Source organism: Pseudophryne corroboree, chromosome 6 (genome assembly GCF_028390025.1).
Source record: "Pseudophryne corroboree isolate aPseCor3 chromosome 6, aPseCor3.hap2, whole genome shotgun sequence".
NCBI classification, from domain to species: Eukaryota; Metazoa; Chordata; class Amphibia; order Anura; family Myobatrachidae; genus Pseudophryne; species Pseudophryne corroboree.
In genome coordinates this window covers 840594330-840614538 of record NC_086449.1, presented here as the reverse complement: position 1 = coordinate 840614538, position 20209 = coordinate 840594330, and the positions used below count along the sequence as shown (strand labels likewise).

Sequence of the window (20209 nt, the reverse complement as noted above, 5' to 3'; positions counted from 1 at the left end):
CAAGGCTGATGCGCTCTCGCGGAGTTTTGCTCCAATCCAGGAGACCACCGAGGAGCCGTTGCCCATTGTTTCCCCATCATGTATTAAAGTGGGCATTACCCAGGACCTCTTATCATTAGTCCTTAGAGCACAGGAGCAGGCTCCTCCAGACCTTCCGGTAGGTCTTTTGTTTGTGCCTCCTAGGTTAAGACAGCGAGTGTTCCTGGAATTCCATGCCAAGAAGTCGGCAGGTCACCCGGGTATTGCCAGAACTCGGGAGTTGCTATCTAGGGCGGTGTGGTGGCCCTCGGTGGCTAAGGATGTGGATCAGTGGGTTCGGGCATGTGACATCTGTGCCCGAAATAAGACTCCTAGAGGGGTTCCTGTTGGCCCATTACATCCACTCTCTATCCCATCTAAGCCATGGACCCACATTTCAATGGATTTTGTGGTGGACTTGCCCAAATCCTCGGGGATGACAGCCATCTGGGTTGTCGTTGACAGGTTTTCGAAGATGGCGCACTTCGTTCCACTGGTTGGGCTGCCATCAGCCAGACGCCTGTCTGAATTATTTATGCTGCATGTTGTGCGTCTCCACGGGTTGCCACTTGATGTGGTCTCTGACCGCGGATCCCAGTTTGTGGCCAAATTCTGGAGGGCATTTTGTTCCGATCTCCAGATTTCTGTCAGCTTGTCGTCAGGCTACCATCCGCAGTCTAATGGGCAGACTGAAAGGGTGAACCAGTCCTTGGAGCAGTTCCTCAGGTGTTATGTCTCCAAGTGTCAGACTGACTGGGTTGCTCATCTGTCCATGGCGGAGTTTGCCTATAACAACGCGCCTCACTCTGCTACAGGGATCTCTCCCTTCCTTTGTGTGTATGGGCATCATCCTAAGGCCAATTCTTTTGACCCCCTGGACTCCACGCCTGGTGGTTCCTCTGTGGTTTCGGTCCTTAGAGGTATTTGGCGGAAAGTGAAGAAAGCCCTTGTGTCTGTGTCATTAGTACCAAAAGGGTTTTTGATAAGCGGAAAAGACCCTGCAGCTTCAAATTAGGAGACTTCGTCTGGTTGTCTACCAAGAATTTGAAGTTGAGACAGCCATCTCATAAGTTAGGGCCCCGGTTCATCGGCCCTTATAAGATCACCAGGGTTATCAATCCGGTGGCATTTCAGTTAGATCTGCCCCGTTCTTTGGGTATCAATAAAACATTTCATTGTTCCCTTTTAAAACGGGCGATTAGTAATCCTTCTTCCAGTGGAAGACCTTCCCCTCTTCTGATACGTGGCCAGAGGGAGTTTGTTGTTGAAAGGATTCTTGACTCCAAGGTGGTTCGGGGTCGGCTGTCATTTTTGGTGCACTGGAAGGGGTATGGCCCGGAGGAGCGGTCGTGGGTGCGCAGTTGTGATCTTCATGCCCCCAGACTGATACGCTCTTTCTTCTCGCAGTTCCCCGATAAACCCGGTGGTAGGGGTTCTTTGACCCCTCGTCAGAGGGGGGGTACTGTTAGGGTCTCCTGCCCTGTGCTGCCACGTCGTCATGGCAACCGGGAGACAAGTGCTAGTGGAGTAACCTGAGCGCAGCTGATACTCCGGTTCGGGTCTTTTGCTGTGCAGTGGTTATAGGCTCTGTGCACGGCAGGGGATCCGGTGCTGGTTTTTGTGCTCACAGTCTGTGAGGTCTGAGTGGGGCGTGGACAGCACCTGCTTTATAAGGCCTCTTTTCAGGGTAAGCAGATGCTGCTGAATCTCTGTTGGTTAGTCAGTTCATGAAAGTTAGCCAGTACTGTGTAGCTTTGTATTTGTTTGTTGCTTACTGCAAATAGGCCTGGGGATTTGGTATTACACTCTGCCAATCCAGACCTAGCAGTAAGACTGGAGTCAGTCGTTTAGCTTGCTGGGGTTCTGTTATTACTCTGTGAACTTAGCAAGTTTGCGGCTGTATTCTAACACTTGCCTGTCTAATCCTGTCTCACTGTGCTAGGTGTCAGGGGTCAGTTTAGTGGCAGTAAGCTTAAACCTGTGCACTGCAAGTGAGAATCAGGATTGTGGAGGCTCTCCTTGTGTCTATCATTCCATCTCTGACCAAGGAGTTTACTGCCACACCCGTTGGTAACCCTTTAGGGTTTTGCTGTTGCCCTTAGCAACAGCATTTCGGGTTCTCTACGTATTAAAACACAACATCTTGCTTTTTACATCTGAGCAGTTCTAATACAAGGGAGATACCCAGTTCATTAGCCTCTGGGCTTCTCTGTTCACTGTGTGTGTATTTTGTTACCCTATCACCTTCTGTGTACGTTATGTCATATTCCCCAGTTTGTCTGTGAGTCCATTTGTTTTGCATAACAGTTCAAACACCAGTACTTTCCTGCAGGCACTGGTGTGCATAACACATACATACTACATCTCTTTATTAACCAGTCTATATTAGCAGCAGACACAGTACAGTAGTCCACGGCTGTAGCTACCTCTGTGTCGGCACTCGGCAGTCCATCCATAATTGTATACTAGTATCCATCCATCTCCATTGTTTACCTGAGGTGCCTTTTAGTTGTGCCTATTAAAATATGGAGAACAAAAATGTTGAGGTTCCAAAATTAGGGAAAGATCAAGATCCACTTCCACCTCGTGCTGAAGCTGCTGCCACTAGTCATGGCCGAGACGATGAAATGCCAGCAACGTCGTCTGCCAAGGCCGATGCCCAATGTCATAGTACAGAGCATGTCAAATCCAAAACACCAAATATCAGTAAAAAAAGGACTCCAAAACCTAAAATAAAATTGTCGGAGGAGAAGCGTAAACTTGCCAATATGCCATTTACCACACGGAGTGGCAAGGAACGGCTGAGGCCCTGGCCTATGTTCATGGCTAGTGGTTCAGCTTCACATGAGGATGGAAGCACTCAGCCTCTCGCTAGAAAAATGAAAAGACTCAAGCTGGCAAAAGCAGTAGCACCGCAAAGAACTGTGCGTTCTTCGAAATCCCAAATCCACAAGGAGAGTCCGACTCCAATTGTGTCGGTTGCGATGCCTGACTTTCCCAACACTGGACGTGAAGAGCATGCGCCTTCCACCATTTGCACGCCCCCTGCAAGTGATGGAAGGAGCACCCGCAGTCCAGTTCCTGATAGTCAGATTGAAGATGTCAGTGTTGAAGTACACCAGGATGAGGAGGATATGGGTGTTGCTGGCGCTGGGGAGGAAATTGACCAGGAGGATTCTGATGGTGAGGTGGTTTGTTTAAGTCAGGCACCCGGGGAGACACCTGTTGTCCGTGGGAGGAATATGGCCGTTGACATGCCTGGTGAAAATACCAAAAAAATCAGCTCTTCGGTGTGGAAGTATTTCACCAGAAATGCGGACAACAGGTGTCAAGCCGTGTGTTCCCTTTGTCAAGCTGTAATAAGTAGGGGTAAGGACGTTAACCACCTCGGAACATCCTCCCTTATACGTCACCTGCAGCGCATTCATAATAAGTCAGTGACAAGTTCAAAAACTTGGGCCGACAGCGGAAGCAGTCCACTGACCAGTAAATCCCTTCCTCTTGTAACCAAGCTCACGCAAACCACCCCACCAACTCCCTCAGTGTCAATTTCCTCCTTCCCCAGGAATGCCAATAGTCCTGCAGGCCATGTCACTGGCAATTCTGATGATTCCTCTCCTGCCTGGGATTCCTCCGATGCATCCTTGCGTGTAACGCCTACTGCTGCTGGCGCTGCTGTTGTTGCTGCTGGGAGTCGATGGTCATCCCAGAGGGGAAGTCGTAAGACCACTTGTACTACTTCCACCAAGCAATTGACTGTCCAACAGTCCTTTGCGAGGAAGATGAAATATCACAGCAGTCATCCTACTGCAAAGCGGATAACTGAGGCCTTGACATCCTGGGTGGTGAGAAACGTGGTTCCGGTATCCATCATTACTGCAGAGCCAACTAGAGACTTGTTGGAGGTACTGTGTCCCCGGTACCAAATACCATCTAGGTTCCATTTCTCTAGGCAGGCGATACCGAAAATGTACACAGACCTCAGAAAAAGAGTCACCAGTGTCCTAAAAAATGCAGCTGTACCCAATGTCCACTTAACCACGGACATGTGGACAAGTGGAGCAGGGCAGGGTCAGGACTATATGACTGTGACAGCCCACTGGGTAGATGTATGGACTCCCGCCGCAAGAACAGCAGCGGCGGCACCAGTAGCAGCATCTCGCAAACGCCAACTCTTTCCTAGGCAGGCTACGCTTTGTATCACCGGTTTCCAGAATACGCACACAGCTGAAAACCTCTTACGGCAACTGAGGAAGATCATCGCGGAATGGCTTACCCCAATTGGACTCTCCTGTGGGTTTGTGGCATCGGACAACGCCAGCAATATTGTGTGTGCATTACATCTGGGCAAATTCCAGCACGTCCCATGTTTTGCACATACCTTGAATTTGGTGGTGCAGAATTTTTTAAAAAACGACAGGGGCGTGTAAGAGATGCTGTCGGTGGCCAGAAGAATTGCGGGACACTTTCGGCGTACAGGCACCACGTACAGAAAACTGGAGCACCACCAAAAACTACTGAACCTGCCCTGCCATCATCTGAAGCAAGAAGTGGTAACGAGGTGGAATTCAACCCTCTATATGCTTCAGAGGTTGGAGGAGCAGCAAAAGGCCATTCAAGCCTATACAATTGAGCACGATATAGGAGGTGGAATGCACCTGTCTCAAGTGCAGTGGAGAATGATTTCAACGTTGTGCAAGGTTCTGATGCCCTTTGAACTTGCCACACGTGAAGTCAGTTCAGACACTGCCAGCCTGAGTCAGGTCATTCCCCTCATCAGGCTTTTGCAGAAGAAGCTGGAGACATTGAAGGAGGAGCTAACACGGAGCGATTCCGCTAGGCATGTGGGACTTGTGGATGGAGCCCTTAATTCGCTTAACAAGGATTCACGGGTGGTCAATCTGTTGAAATCAGAGCACTACATTTTGGCCACCGTGCTCGATCCTAGATTTAAAGCCTACCTTGGATCTCTCTTTCCGGCAGACACAAGTCTGCTGGGGTTGAAAGACCTGCTGGTGAGAAAATTGTCAAGTCAAGCGGAACGCGACCTGTCAACATCTCCTCCTTCACATTCTCCCGCAACTGGGGGTGCGAGGAAAAGGCTCAGAATTCCGAGCCCACCCGCTGGCGGTGATGCAGGGCAGTCTGGAGCGACTGCTGATGCTGACATCTGGTCCGGACTGAAGGACCTGACAACGATTACGGACATGTCGTCTACTGTCACTGCATATGATTCTCTCACCATTGAAAGAATGGTGGAGGATTATATGAGTGACCGCATCCAAGTAGGCACGTCACACAGTCCATACTTATACTGGCAGGAAAAAGAGGCAATTTGGAGGCCATTGCACAAACTGGCTTTATTCTACCTAAGTTGCCCTCCCACAAGTGTGTACTCCGAAAGAGTGTTTAGTGCCGCCGCTCACCTTGTCAGCAATCGGCGTACGAGGTTACATCCAGAAAATGTGGAGAAGATGATGTTCATTAAAATGAATTATAATCAATTCCTCCGCGGAGACATTGACCAGCAGCAATTGCCTCCACAAAGTACACAGGGTGCTGAGATGGTGGATTCCAGTGGGGACGAATTGATAATCTGTGAGGAGGGGGATGTACACGGTGATATATCGGAGGATGATGATGAGGTGGACATCTTGCCTCTGTAGAGCCAGTTTGTGCAAGGAGAGATTAATTGCTTCTTTTTTGGGGGGGGTCCAAACCAACCCGTCATATCAGTCACAGTCGTGTGGCAGACCCTGTCACTGAAATGATGGGTTGGTTAAAGTGTGCATGTCCTGTTTATACAACATAAGGGTGGGTGGGAGGGCCCAAGGACAATTCCATCTTGCACCTCTTTTTTCTTTTCTTTTTCTTTGCGTCATGTGCTGTTTGGGGAGGGTTTTTTGGAAGGGACATCCTGCGTGACACTGCAGTGCCACTCCTAGATGGGCCCGGTGTTTGTGTCGGCCACTAGGGTCGCTTATCTTACTCACACAGTCAGCTACCTCATTGCGCCTCTTTTTTTCTTTGCGTCATGTGCTGTTTGGGGAGGGTTTTTTGGAAGGGACATCCTGCGTGACACTGCAGTGCCACTCCTAGATGGGCCCGGTGTTTGTGTCGGCCACTAGGGTCGCTTATCTTACTCACACAGCTACCTCATTGCGCCTCTTTTTTTCTTTGCGTCATGTGCTGTTTGGGGAGGGTTTTTTGGAAGGGCCATCCTGCGTGACACTGCAGTGCCACTCCTAGATGGGCACGGTGTTTGTGTCGGCCACTAGGGTCGCTTATCTTACTCACACAGCTACCTCATTGCGCCTCTTTTTTTCTTTGCGTCATGTGCTGTTTGGGGAGGGTTTTTTGGAAGGGCCATCCTGCGTGACACTGCAGTGCCACTCCTAGATGGGTACGGTGTTTGTGTCGGCCACTAGGGTCGCTTAGCTTAGTCATCCAGCGACCTAGGTGCAAATTTTAGGACTGAAAATAATATTGTGAGGTGTGAGGTATTCAGAATAGACTGAAAATGAGTGGAAATTATGGTTTTTGAGGTTAATAATACTTTGGGATCAAAATGACCCCCAAATTCTATGATTTAAGCTGTTTTTTAGGGTTTTTTGAAAAAAAACACCCGAATCCAAAACACACCCGAATCCGACAAAAAAAATTCGGTGAGGTTTTGCCAAAACGCGGTCGAACCCAAAACACGGCCGCGGAACCGAACCCAAAACCAAAACACAAAACCCGAAAAATTTCAGGCGCTCATCTCTAATATACAGTATATAAAAGGCTCAAACTACACCCCCCCCCCCCCCACCACCCCATGACAGAGCCCCGGCTCCCAGCAGCAGGACTTCCAGAAACCCGGCTTCTCCTGTGTGAGTAGCGACCGCCCACCTATAATCCGGCCCTAGTGACCATCATTTTGACGGGCTTTTAACTATATATATATATATATATATACTGCAATGTGTGTGTGTGAGTGATATGGAAGCGGGATGAGGGGACTCTAAAGAGATTCCTACTTTGTAAAATGACGTTACAGTAACATTACGGGGTGACTTACCACGAAGGCGTACTTCTCGATGACGTAGATGATTGTCTTAAACAAAATTTTGCTGGTTAAAGTAAATCCATGATACACAACCGGCTCATTGTCCACTCCGTCCCAGCAATCTATCTCCACGCAGCGGCAGCCTCTCATCAGAGCGCTAAAGGAGAATGACAGAAACGTGTATGGGTCGTTACTGGGATGTAATAGTCTGACCCCAGAGATACATGGTGACTTCTACTGTATAGACACAAAACTCACGCAAAACACACACACACACGGACACGCAAAACACACACACACAATGTTGAGTGAAAGAAACGGCTGTGATCAATAAATGAGATCCTATATTCCTCACCAGATCAATAAAAGAGGTACTATATCCCTCACCAGATCAATAAATGAGGTACTGTATCCCTCACCAGATCAATAAATGAGGTCCTATATCCCTCACCAGATCAATAAATGAGGTCCTATATCCCTCACCAGATCAATAAATGAGGTCCTATATCCCTCACCAGATCAATAAATGAGGTACTATATCCCTCACCAGATCAATAAATGAGGTACTATAATCCTCACCAGATCAATAAATGAGGCCCTATATCCCTCACCAGATCAATAAATGAGGTACTATAATCCTCACCAGATCAATCAATGAGTTACTATATCTCTCACCAAATCAATAAATTAGGTCCTATATCCCTCACCAGACCAATAAATTAGGTCCTATATCCCTCACCAGACCAATAGTGCGTCAACAATACAGATTTCTTCTCGTTTTTCCCCTACATTCTAGTCCTATATCCCTCACCAGATCAATAAATGAGTTACTATATCCCTCACCAGATCAATAAATTAGGTACTATATCACTCACCAGATCAATAAATGAGGTCCTATATCCCTCAACAGACCAATAAATGGGGTCCTATATCCCTCACCAGATCAATAAATTAGTTACTATATCTCTCACCAGATCAATAAATTAGGTCCTATATCCCTCACCAGACCAATAAATAGGTTCTATATCCCTCAACAGACCAATAAATGGGGTCCTATATCCCTCGCCTGATCAATAAATGAGGTACTATATCCCTCACCAGATCAATGAATGAGTTACTATATCCCTCACCAGACCAATGAATGCGTTACTATATCCCTCATCAGACCAATAAATGAGGTCCTATATCCCTCACCAGATCAATAAATGAGGTCCTATATCCCTCACCGGATCAATAAATGAGGTCCTATATCCCTCACCAGATCAATGAATGAGGTCCTATATCCCTCACCAGATCAATGAATGAGGTACTATATCCCTCACCACACCAATGAATGAGGTACTATATCCCTCACCAGATCAATAAATGAGTTACTATATCTCTCACCAGATCAATAAATTAGGTCCTATATCCCTCACCAGACCAATAAATTAGGTTCTATATCCCTCACCAGACCAATAAATGGGGTCCTATATCCCTCGCCAGATCAATAAATGAGGTACTATATCCCTCACCAGACCAATGAATGAGGTACTATATCCCTCACCAGACCAATAAACGAGGTCCTATATCCCTCACCAGATCAATAAATGAGGTCCTATATCTCTCACCAGACCAGTGAATGAGGTACTATATCCCTCACCAGATTAATAAATGAGGTCCTATATCCCTCACCAGATCAATAAATTAGGTCCTATATCAGTCACCAGATCAATGAATGAGGTCCTATATCTCTCACCAGATCAATAAATGAGGTATTATATCCCTCACCAGATCAATAAATTAGGTCCTATATCCCTCACCAGACCAATAAATTAGGTCCTATATCCCTCACCAGACCAATAGTGCATCAACAATACAGATTTCTTCTCGTTTTTCCCCTACATTCTAGTCCTATATCCCTCACCAGATCAATAAATGAGTTACTATATCCCTCACCAGATCAATAAATTAGGTACTATATCACTCACCATATCAATAAATGAGGTCCTATATCCCTCAACAGACCAATAAATGGGGTCCTATATCCCTCGCCAGATCAATAAATGAGGTACTATATCCCTCACCAGATCAATGAATAAGTTACTATATCCCTCACCAGACCAATGACTGCGTTACTATATCCCTCATCAGATCAATAAATGAGGTCCTATATCCCTCACCAGATCAATAAATGAGGTCCTATATCTCTCAACAGATCAATAAATGAGGTCCTATATCCCTCACCAGATCAATGGATGAGGTCCTATATCCCTCACCAGATCAATGAATGAGGTACTATATCCCTCACCAGACCAATGAATGAGGTAATATATCCCTCACCAGATCAATAAATGAGGTACTATATCCGTCACCAAATCAATGAATGAGGTCCTATATCCCTCACCAGACCAATGAATGAGATACTATATCCCTCACCAGATCAATAAATGAGGTACTCTATCCCTCACCAGATCAATAAATGAGTTACTCTATCCCTCACCAGATCAATAAATGAGGTTCTATATCCCTCACCAGACCAATAAATGGGGTCTTATATCCCTCACCAGATCAATAAATGAGGTCCTATATCCCTCACCAGATCAATAAATGAGTTACTATATCTCTCACCAGATCAATAAATTAGGTCCTATATCCCTCACCAGACCAATAAATTAGGTTCTATATCCCTCACCAGACCAATAAATGGGGTCCTATATCCCTCGCCAGATCAATAAATGAGGTACTATATCCCTCGCCAGACCAATGAATGAGGTACTATATCCCTCACCAGACCAATTAACGAGGTCCTATATCCCTCACCAGATCAATAAATGAGGTCCTATATCTCTCACCAGATCAATAAATGAGGTCCTATATCCCTCACCAGATCAATAAATTAGGTCCTATATCAGTCACCAGATCAATGAATGAGGTCCTAAATCTCTCACCAGATCAATGAATGAGGTACTATATCCCTCACCAGACCAATGAATGAGGTACTATATCCCTCACCAGATCAATAAATGAGGTACTATATCCCTCACCAGATCAATGAATGAGGTCCTATATCCCTCACCAGACCAACAAATGAGTTGCTTTATCCCTCACCAGATCAATAAATGAGGTACTATATCCCTCACCAGATCAATAACTGAGGTCCTATATTCCTCAGCTGATCCATAAATCAGGTCCTATATCCCTCACCAGATCAATAAATGAGGTACTATATCCCTCACCAGATCAATAAATGAGGTCCTATATCCCTCACCAGATCAATAAATGAGTTACTATATCCCTCCCCAGATCAATAAATGAGGTCCTATATCCCTCACCAGACCAATAAATGAGGTCCTATATCCCTCACCAGATCAATAAATGAGGTTCTATATCCCTCACCAGACCAATAAATGAGGTCCTATATCAGTCACCAGACCAATAAATGAGGACCTATATCCCTCACCAGACTAATAAATTAGGTCCTATATCCCTCACCAGACCAATAAATGTGGTCCTATATCTCTCATCAGACCAATAAATGAGGTCCTATATCCCACACCAGATCAGTAAATGAGGTCCTATATCCCTCACCAGATCAATAAATGTGGTCCTATATCCCTCACCAGACCAATGAATGAGGTCCCATATCCCTCACCAGACCAATAAATGAGGTCATATATCCCTCACCAGACCAATAAATGAGGTCATATATCCCTCACCAGACCAATAATTGAGGTCCTATATCCCTCACCAGATCAATAAATGAGGTACTATATCCCTCACCAGATCAATAAATGAGGTCCTATATCCCTCACCAGACCAATGAATGAGGTCCTATATCCCTCACCAGATCAATAAATGAGGTTCTATATCCCTCACCATACCAATAAATGAGGTCATAGATTCAGTATTAGATAATTTGGAAACAGATGACAATGGGGCAGATGTACTAAGTAGTGTAGAGAGATAAAGTGGAGAGAGATAAAGTACAGACCCGTCAGCTCCTAACTGCCATGTTACAGGATGTATGTGAAAAATGACAGTTAGGAGCTGATTGGCTGGTTCTTTGTCTCTCTCCAAAGCTTAGTACATCAGTCCCAATATGAAGACTTTATATTAAGCACCGGATTCAGCCCAGCCCCCACAAACAAAGTCATGTCCCCCCTGGAGCTGACAGCAGATTGGGGTGAGGTCACTTACCTGCCATAGGCCCAGAGGTGGCTCTGTCCTACCAGCTGGTCGGATATCAGGTAGGTGTTATGGGAGGTGGAGATGAAGTAGTCACTTAGTGGGTGAGTCATATCCTGATAGACTTGGTTGTGCTCCCTCCGAAATATGTGATTATCTTCTGAGGTCATAAACCTGATGAAGCCATGGAGCGTCATGTAGTTGTCTCTCCTGGCTGAGAGAAGGAAGAACCTATCACATTCCAGGAGGACAGACAGGTGTACTGTATATAGGGGCTGATGGTGAGAGGGAGGGGAACCAAGAGGGAAAAGCCAGTAACTTGGTAACACTGCGCTGCACTGCGGATGGGGCGGATGTCACACGTGCACTTGGTAACACCGCGCTGCACTGCGGATGGGGCGGATGTCACACGTGCACTTGGTAACACCGCGCTGCACTGCGGATGGGGCGGATGTCGCACGTGCAGTTGGTAACACCGCGCTGCACTGCGGATGGGGCAGATATCACACGTGCACTTGGTAACGCAGCGCTGCACTGCGGATGGGGCAGATGTCGCACGTGCACTTGAGCCATCTCTTTGTTACCTGTGAGTCTGCAGAGCCGCCTGTTTGTTACCTGTGAGTCTGCAGAGCCACCTGTTTGTTACCTGTGAGTCTGCAGAGCCGCCTGTTTGTCACCTGTGAGTCTGCAGAGCCGCCTGTTTGTTACCTGTGAGTCTGCAGAGCCGCCTGTTTGTTACCTGTGAGTCTGCAGAGCCGCCTGTTTGTTACCTGTGAGTCTGCAGAGCCGCCTGTTTGTTACCTGTGAGTCTGCAGAGCCGCCTGTTTGTCACCTGTGAGTCTGCAGAGCCGCCTGTTTGTTACCTGTGAGTCTGCAGAGCCGCCTGTTTGTCACCTGTGAGTCTGCAGAGCCGCCTGTTTGTTACCTGTGAGTCTGCAGAGCCGCCTGTTTGTTACCTGTGAGTCTGCAGAGCCGCCTGTTTGTCACCTGTGAGTCTGCAGAGCCGCCTGTTTGTTACCTGTGAGTCTGCAGAGCCGCCTGTTTGTTACCTGTGGGTTTGCAGAGCCATCTACGTGTGCATATGTTACCTGAGCATGCGCTGTGCACATTCCCACAAGCAGTCCATGCAGCCAGGCATTCTGCTTGCTCCCATTCAGCCCTGTTACATTATATGGATGTATAACTATGTACCCCCCCCCCCCCTCCCCAAATACTGGTGCATCCTGAATGCTGCCCCCCCCCCCCCACCACACTACCCCCACTCGCCTCCCCTCCCCCATGCCAAGAGACAGAACGTGATTGGAAGACAGTCCCTCTGCACGTCACACCTCTGGGCGCCATCTGACTCCTGGAACTGAGAGAATTAATAAAAGGAAAAACATCGTTATTTGTAACGAGCGGATCAGAGCCCGGACCGCCGCGCCTTCCTCTAATTACATCACTTGATAAAACTTCACTCAGAGATTTCTTCTTCAAGTGATTTTCCACACGCGGCGCTCGCCCTGTGATACATTATTCATGAAAGCGACTATTAAACCCTCACAATGAGCGCTTATGGCTGTGGACGTAAAGAAGATTATTGATTTATTTTTATATAAAGTGACCCGGCTTCTGCCGCCAATAAATCACCTACGGTTCATATTCAGCTGGGACCTATTAATCCATTAATAGCTTCTATGGGATGTCCCCTAATGACATTACTCGGCATAGAACGCCATAACGCCATCATGCAGTGATACAAGGATGCTGCGTAATAACGCTGAGGACGGTAACGGTATGACGCTGCGACGGCCAATGATAAGCGTAATATTCCGCAGGTTATAATATGAGGCCTTCAGCAAGATGGGAGAATGGGGGAGTGGTATCTAACCTTCTAAGGAGGACAGGCGGTGGTGTGCGGGGGCTCCGGGTTACGTCACACACATTTAGGGTCTGCAGGTAGGGTGGGATCAGTGTAACCTCTCCTGCCCCTGGTACCTACCTTCAATAGACAGCTCATATTTCTCTATCAGTTCTGCCACTTTCTTTCCATCCGCGCCCGCCTCATGCTGCTCCGTCCGCAGGAAGTCTTCAAGCTTCTTTGGGGGGAGAAGCCGTCGGCTGGTGGAGAGTTGCTTAAATATATCCACCAGCTCTTTTCTGTAGACGAAGGCCTCATAGATGGACCTAAAGGCATCGGTGCTAATGAATCCAGTTCTGTTAGGATCCCGTTCCTGCTGAGGAGCAATGATATGGGAAAAGCCCGGCTGGATGAATGGAATAATAGGATTTTAATTACCTACCGGTAAATCCTTTTCTCGTAGTCCATAGGGGATACTGGGAATCCATTTAGTACCATGGGGTATAGACGGGTCCACTAGGAGCTATGGGCACTTTAAGAATTTGATAGTGTGGGCTGGCTCCTCCCTCTATGCCCCTCCTACCAGACTCAGTCTAGGAAACTGTGCCCGAGGAGACGGACATACTTTGAGAGAAGGATAAAAGGATAGTGGTGAGATTCCGAACCAGCACACAAACCAAGAGGAAAGCCATGCTAACCAAACTATAAACCAGGAACAGCAACCGCTGAACCAACAATAATTAACCAAGTAACAGTGCAGGAAGAACGAAGCGCTGGGCAGGCGCCCAGTATCCTCTACGGACTATGAGAAAAAGATTTACCTGTAGGTAATTAAAATCCTATTTTCTCTTACGTCCTAGATGATGCTGGGGTCCATTTAGTACCATGGGATCTACCAAAGCTCCCAAACCAAGTGGGAAAGTGCTGAGGTTCCTGCAGAACTGATTGACCATACTGAAGGTTCACAGAGGCCAAAGTTTCGAACTTGTAGAACTTAGCAAACGTGTTCGAACCTGACCAAGTAGCTGCTCGGCAAAGCTGTAAAGCCGAGACACCCTGGGCAGCCGTCCAGGAAGAACCCACTGACCTAGTAGAGTGGGCCTGTACAGATTTTGGAACATAGCCTGCCGTGGAATAAGCATGCTGGATAGTGAACCGGATCCAGCGCGCAATGGACTGCTTTGAAGCAGGACACCCAATCTAATTGGGATCAGAAAGGACAAACAACAAGTCCAATTTTCTGTGACAAGCTGTTCGCTTCACATACACCTTCAAAGCCCTCACAACATCCAAAGACTTTGAATTAGCAGAGGTGTCGGTGACAACTGGGACCACAATAGGTTGATTGATGTGAAACTTAGACACCACTTTAGGAAGAAATTGCTGACGAGTTCTGAGTTCAGCTCTGTCCTCGTGGAAAATTAAATAGGGGCTCTTGTGAGACAACGCCCCCAGTTCCGACACACGTCTTGCTAAAGCCAAGGTCAACAGTGTGACGGTCTTCCACGTAAGATATTTTATGTCTACCTCCTGTAACGTTTCAAACCAGTACAATTGGAGGAACTGCAGCACCAAATTGAGATCCCAAGGTGCCGTGGGAGGCACAAAGGGAGGCTGGATGTGCAGAACACCTTTCAAATACGCCTGGATCTCAGGGAGAGAAGCCAATTGCTTCTAAAAGAAAATGGAGAAGGCCAAAATCTGGACTTTTATGGAGCCCAGACGTAGGCCCACATCCACAACTGATTGCAGAAAAGCAGGAAACGTCCCAGATGAAATTCCATCGCAGAATATTTTATGCTCTCACACCAAGAGACGTATTTCTTCTAAAGACGGTGGTAATGTTTAGACGTCACCCCCTTTCTGGCTTGGATCATAGTCAGGAGACCTTGTCAAGGATCCCTCTCCGGGCTAGAATCCACCGTTCAACTTCCATGCCGTTAAACGTAGCCGCGGTAAGTCTTGATATACGAACGGGCCCTGTTGCAGAAGATCCTCGCAAAGAGGTATATGCCAGGGATCTTCGAGGAGCATCTCCAGAAGGTCCGCGTACCAGGCCCTCCTTGGCCAGTCCGGAGCAATGAACCTTGAACCTTTTCCATTTTTATTCTTTTGAGAATTCTTGGGATCAGAGGAAGTGGAGGAAACACGTACACCATCTGATAGACCCATGGAGTCACCAGAGCATCCAACGCCACTGCCTGTGGGTCTCTCAACCTGGAACAATACCGCTTGAGCTTCTTGTTGAGATAAGAGGCCATCATGTTGATTTGTGGATATCCCCACTGACGTGTCAAGTACCTGAGCACCTCCGGATGAAGGCTCCACTACCCCGGGTGCAGGTCGTGTCTACTGAGGAAGTCTGCTTCCCGGTTGTCTACTCCCGGAATGAAGACTGCTGGCAACGCCACAGCATGTTTTTCTGCCCAAAGGAGAATTCTTGACACCTCTGACATTGCTGCTCTGCTTTTCGTTCCGCCCTGTCGGTTTATGTACGTTACATCCGTCACATTGTCCGACTGGACCTGAATGGCCTGATTCTGAAGAAGATATGAGGCTTGCAGAAGGGCGTTGTATATAGCCCTGAGTTCCAGGATGTTGATTGGAAGGATGACCTCCTGACTTGACCATCTTCCCTGAAACTGCACCCCCTGGGTGACTGCTCCCCAACCTCTGAGGCTTGCATCTGTATTTAGCCAAATCCAATTCTGAATCCCGAACTGTCGACCCTTGATTAGGTGAGAAGTCTGAAGCCACCACAGAAGGGAGAGCCTGGCTTTTGGCGACAGACGGATCCTTTGGTGCATGTGAAGATGCGATCCGGACCATTTGTTCAACAGATCGAGCTGGAAAGGTTTCGCGTGAAACCTTCCATACTGAAGCGCCTCGTAAGAGGCTACCATTTTCCCCAGAAGGCGAATGCATAGATGCACCGATATCCGGGTTGGCTTCAGGACATCCCGAACCATCGATTGGATCACCAATGCCTTTTCCAATGGAAGGAACACTTTCTGCGACTCTGTGTCCAGTATCATTCCCAGGAATGGAAGCCTGTGTGTTGGCTCTAGGTGAGATTTCGGAAGGTTCAGAATCCACCTGTGATCCTGGAGTTGCTGGGTTGAGAGGCCAATGCTGTCCTACAAACTCTCCCTGGACGGCGCCTTTATCAGAAGATCGTCCAGTTATGGAATTATGTTCACTCCTTGTTTGCGGAGGAGAAACATCATCTCTGCCATCACCTTGGTGAACACCCTTGGTGCCGTGGAGAGACCAAATGGCAGAGCCTGGAACTGGTTGGGACAGTCCTGCAGTACAAACCGTAGATAAGCCTGATGAGGTGGCCAGATCGGGATGTGAAGGTATGCCTTCTTGATATCCAGAGACACTAGGAATTCTCCCTCCTCCAGACCTGAGATCACCGCTCTCAGACACTCCATCTTGAATTTGAACACTCGTAAGTACAGGTTCAACGACTTGAGGTTCAAAATCGGTCTGTCTGAACCATCCGGTTTCGGTACTACAAACAAGTTGGAATAATACCCCTTGTTTTTGCAGATGAGGTGTAACTGGCTCAATGACCTGAGTCTGTACCAACTTTTGAATGGCGTCCTGTAAAGTTATACTTGCCTCATGCGAAACTGGTAAGCCTGATTTGAAAAATCTGTGAGGTGGGAGATCCTAGAACTCCAGTCTGTAGCCCTGGGAAATAAGATTTATGACTCAGGGATCGTGGCATGAACTTGTCCAGATGTGACTGAAGAATTTTAGTCGGGCTCCCACCCGCCAGTCTTCCAGGCCTAGCGGTCCACCGTCATGTTGAAGGCTTTGAGGAAGCAGAGCTTGAACTCTGTTCCTAAGAACCGGCAGTTGCTGGATTGCGTGGTTTACCTCTAGCGCCTCTGGTGGCTGTAATAGAACCTCTGGTTTTGCCCTTAAACTTGGCAGTCCGAAAGGACTGCAGTTTGGAAGCTGAGTAGGCCTTCCTGGCTGTGGGAGCTGCGGAAGGAAGATATTTAGACTTACCCACAGTAGTTTTGGAGATCCATTTATCCAGCTCCTCTCCAAATAAGGCCTCTCCTGTAAATGGTAGGCCTTCCACACCTTTCCTGGAGTTTGCGTCAGCAGTCCACTGGCGTAGCCATAAGCTCCTGCGTGCTGACACTGCCATAGCAGTGTTGCGTGCATTAAGCAAGCCTATTTCTTTTATGGCTCCTACCATAACGTTCGCAGAGTCCTGTATATGTTGCAGGAGTAAAACAACATCCCCCCTAGATAAGGAATCTAACTCCTCATAGGTTACCTGACCATTTAGCAATGGATTTAGTGATCCACACACATGCTATAGTGGGTCTCTGGGCCACCCCAGCAGCTGTGTACAAGGATTTGAGTGTAGTCTCAATTCTACGATCTGCCGTATCTTTCAGGGAGGCTGCACCCAGGACAGGCAATACTATTTTCCGTGACAGCCTGGATACTGATGCATCCACTATCGGTGGACATTCCCATTTTTTCCTATCCTCAGGAGGAAAAGGAAAGGATGAGAGTAACCTCTTAGGGATTTGAAATTTCCTATCAGGATTAACCCACAGTTCTTCAAACAGGGTATTTAGATCCTTTGATACAGGAAAAGTGACTGAGAATCTCTTTTTTACATTAAAATAAGATTCCTCACACTCCTCTGACACCTTATCTGGAATATGCAGAACAACTCTGATAGCTTCTATAAGAGCCTCTATTCCCTGTGACAGAGCAGCACCCCCTTCCACCTCTGAGTCCACCTCCCCCTCCTCCATGTCTGAACCTTCATCATCAGAGTCAGACTGCAGGATATGGGCCAGAGATCGTTTCTGCGGACAAATGGTAGGGGTCTAAGACGAAGGTTTGGGGGAGTCTCTGCTCATAAACTCATCCACAGACTGTCTTAAGTATTGCGTCTCTTTCTCATTGCGGGACAATTTATTAGAAATATTGGAAATCATTCCCCTAATGGAATCCAGCCATGCTGGTTCCGCCCCACTAGCCTGAGAAGGTACACTGCCCTGAGTACCCAGTAGTGAGACCCCTGGGGAAGAGGAACACTCTGCCGTACATGAAACACACTCTTTGCCTGACATAATGTAAATGTGACAGCACACACACAGGAAAAGGTTAAAAGCACAATTAACCTACAAAGAGCCCTTCTTCAGGGACACAGAGGTATAACGGAGCCAGCACACAGCGCCCTTATAGCTAATGCCAAGCTTAGCCGGGTCGCAGACCAAGTACCCAGATTGGGGACTTAGTACACTAATAATTGCTCCCCCCCTGCTATGACCCCCTGGTACCGCTGAGGTAATCTGGAGTCACTCCGGAGGAGCTGCGCATCCCTGTCAGTCAGCATCTGTGTCCACTGCAGAGGGAAAATGGCGCTGGTGAGCTGCTGGATCCGCTCATAGTGGTGCGGGCTTCCCGCTTTTTTTATACTGGCTGAGGTAATTTAGTGCTTAGAATGGAGTCAGATCCGTTTTAAGTCTGTGTTTGCCAGTGTACTGAGACTCAGTTCGCCGCCTCAGAAGCGCTGCATGTGCACTGTGTACTGAGTCCGGAGACACAGTCCGCCCCGGTTAGAAGCCGTGCGTCTCCGTACCCTCATGCCGCCATAATGGCCGGTGACCCGCTAACCGGGACGCCGGCTTAGTACTCACCACTCTTCTCACTTCTGGCTCTGTTAGGGGTGGCGGCGTGATGCGGGAATGTACGCTCGGCGTGGTGGGGCTTGCGAATAGCTCCCTCAGGAGCTCAGTGTCCTGTCAGCGAGGAACGGGACCATTAACCCTATAGGAGTTTGGGCCGTTTACCCCCCTATGTCACCACGAAGCAGACAGGCTGGTGCCATCCAGGTCCTGTCTGAACACAACAAACACAAAATAAATGCAGAAAACTCTTCAGGAGCTTCCAGCGACGTGACCGGCTCCTCCGGGCACATTTTCTAAACGGAGTCTGGTAGGAGGGGCATAGAGGGAGGAGCCAGCACACACTATCAAACTCTTAAAGTGCCCATGGCTCCTAGTGGACCCGTCTATACCCCATGGTACTAAATGGATCCCTGGTATCGTAAGAGAAAATACACAGACGTAGCAGGCATACGCGGTAATATGTAAGCGGTGTTCCTGGGGACTATAGTAACAGGCATCTCACCTTAAATAGGGATCTGGCGTGGACGGCATCAACCGCGACGTTCATCCTGTGAAGAGCGTCCAATGTTTCCTGGTAGGTGACTTTCCCCCGGACACACCCCTGAGAGATTACTGTCTCCAACCACGTGCGCAAGGCGTTAAGGAACCTCCTGCCATGCGTACAGTACAGTATGTCGCACTCAGCCTTGGAGAGAGATAAAGTACCAGCTCCTAACTGTCACACACAGCCTATAGCATGACAGTCAGGAGCTGATTGGCTGGTACTGTATCTCTCTCCAAGGCTTAGTACATAGGGGGACATTTACTAAGCAGTGATAAGATTGGAGAAGTGAGCCAGTGGAGAATTTACATCTATAATTTGCATACTATAAAATGATACAGAGCTGCTGATTGGTTGATGGATCACTTCCCCTCTCTTATCACTGCTTAGTAAATGTCCACAGACCCCTAAATACATTATTATACCTTATTGTATTACATGGGAAGAAACAGTACACAGAATTATATAGGTCTCTGTATATTACAGACAGTACATGTAGGTTTCATACAAAAAAAATAATAAATATGTAAAGCGTTACAGTACGTGTGTGTGCCGAGAGAGGGGGGGGGGGGTACTTATTGCCCGTGTCTGGTGGAGGGGCCCAGTGAGGGTCCCAGGCCCCTCCCTCTCACCTGGCAGCAGCTGCAGCTCTTCTCCTCAGTGTGGCTGGGAGGGACTTTAAATAAAAATCAGTATTTTTTTTCTAAGGGTGCATGACCACGCCTCCTGTGATTAGTCCACGCCCCCTGAAAAGTACCCGGGCCCAGGCCGTCTCTCTACTGCCCTGTATATACATACTAGGTAATAAGAAGAAGGAATATTCACATGTATGATGTGATTGCTGCGCCACATGTTACAGGTTGAGTATCCCTTATCCAAAATGCTTGGGACCAGAGGTATTTTGGATATGGGATTTTTCC

At 47.7% G+C, this 20209-nt stretch overlaps 1 protein-coding gene across 4 annotated transcripts in view; it reads right to left on the bottom strand.

Annotated features, from left to right (window-relative positions):
- PLCZ1 (phospholipase C zeta 1) overlaps positions 1-20209 on the bottom strand; it is a 138762-nt gene that overhangs the window by 98491 nt on the left and 20062 nt on the right. For 2 of the 4 annotated variants that reach the window (XM_063930642.1, XM_063930645.1), the window contains exons 2-5: positions 19251-19374; positions 13215-13479; positions 11246-11447; positions 7079-7223 (exon numbers count right to left, since the gene is read on the bottom strand). In XM_063930642.1, coding sequence (XP_063786712.1) covers positions 7079-7223; positions 11246-11447; positions 13215-13479; positions 19251-19374 — 736 coding nt within the window. The remainder of the gene's footprint in view (positions 1-7078; positions 7224-11245; positions 11448-13214; positions 13480-19250; positions 19375-20209) is intronic. The other 2 variants (XM_063930643.1, XM_063930644.1) reach the window with 2 other exon arrangements.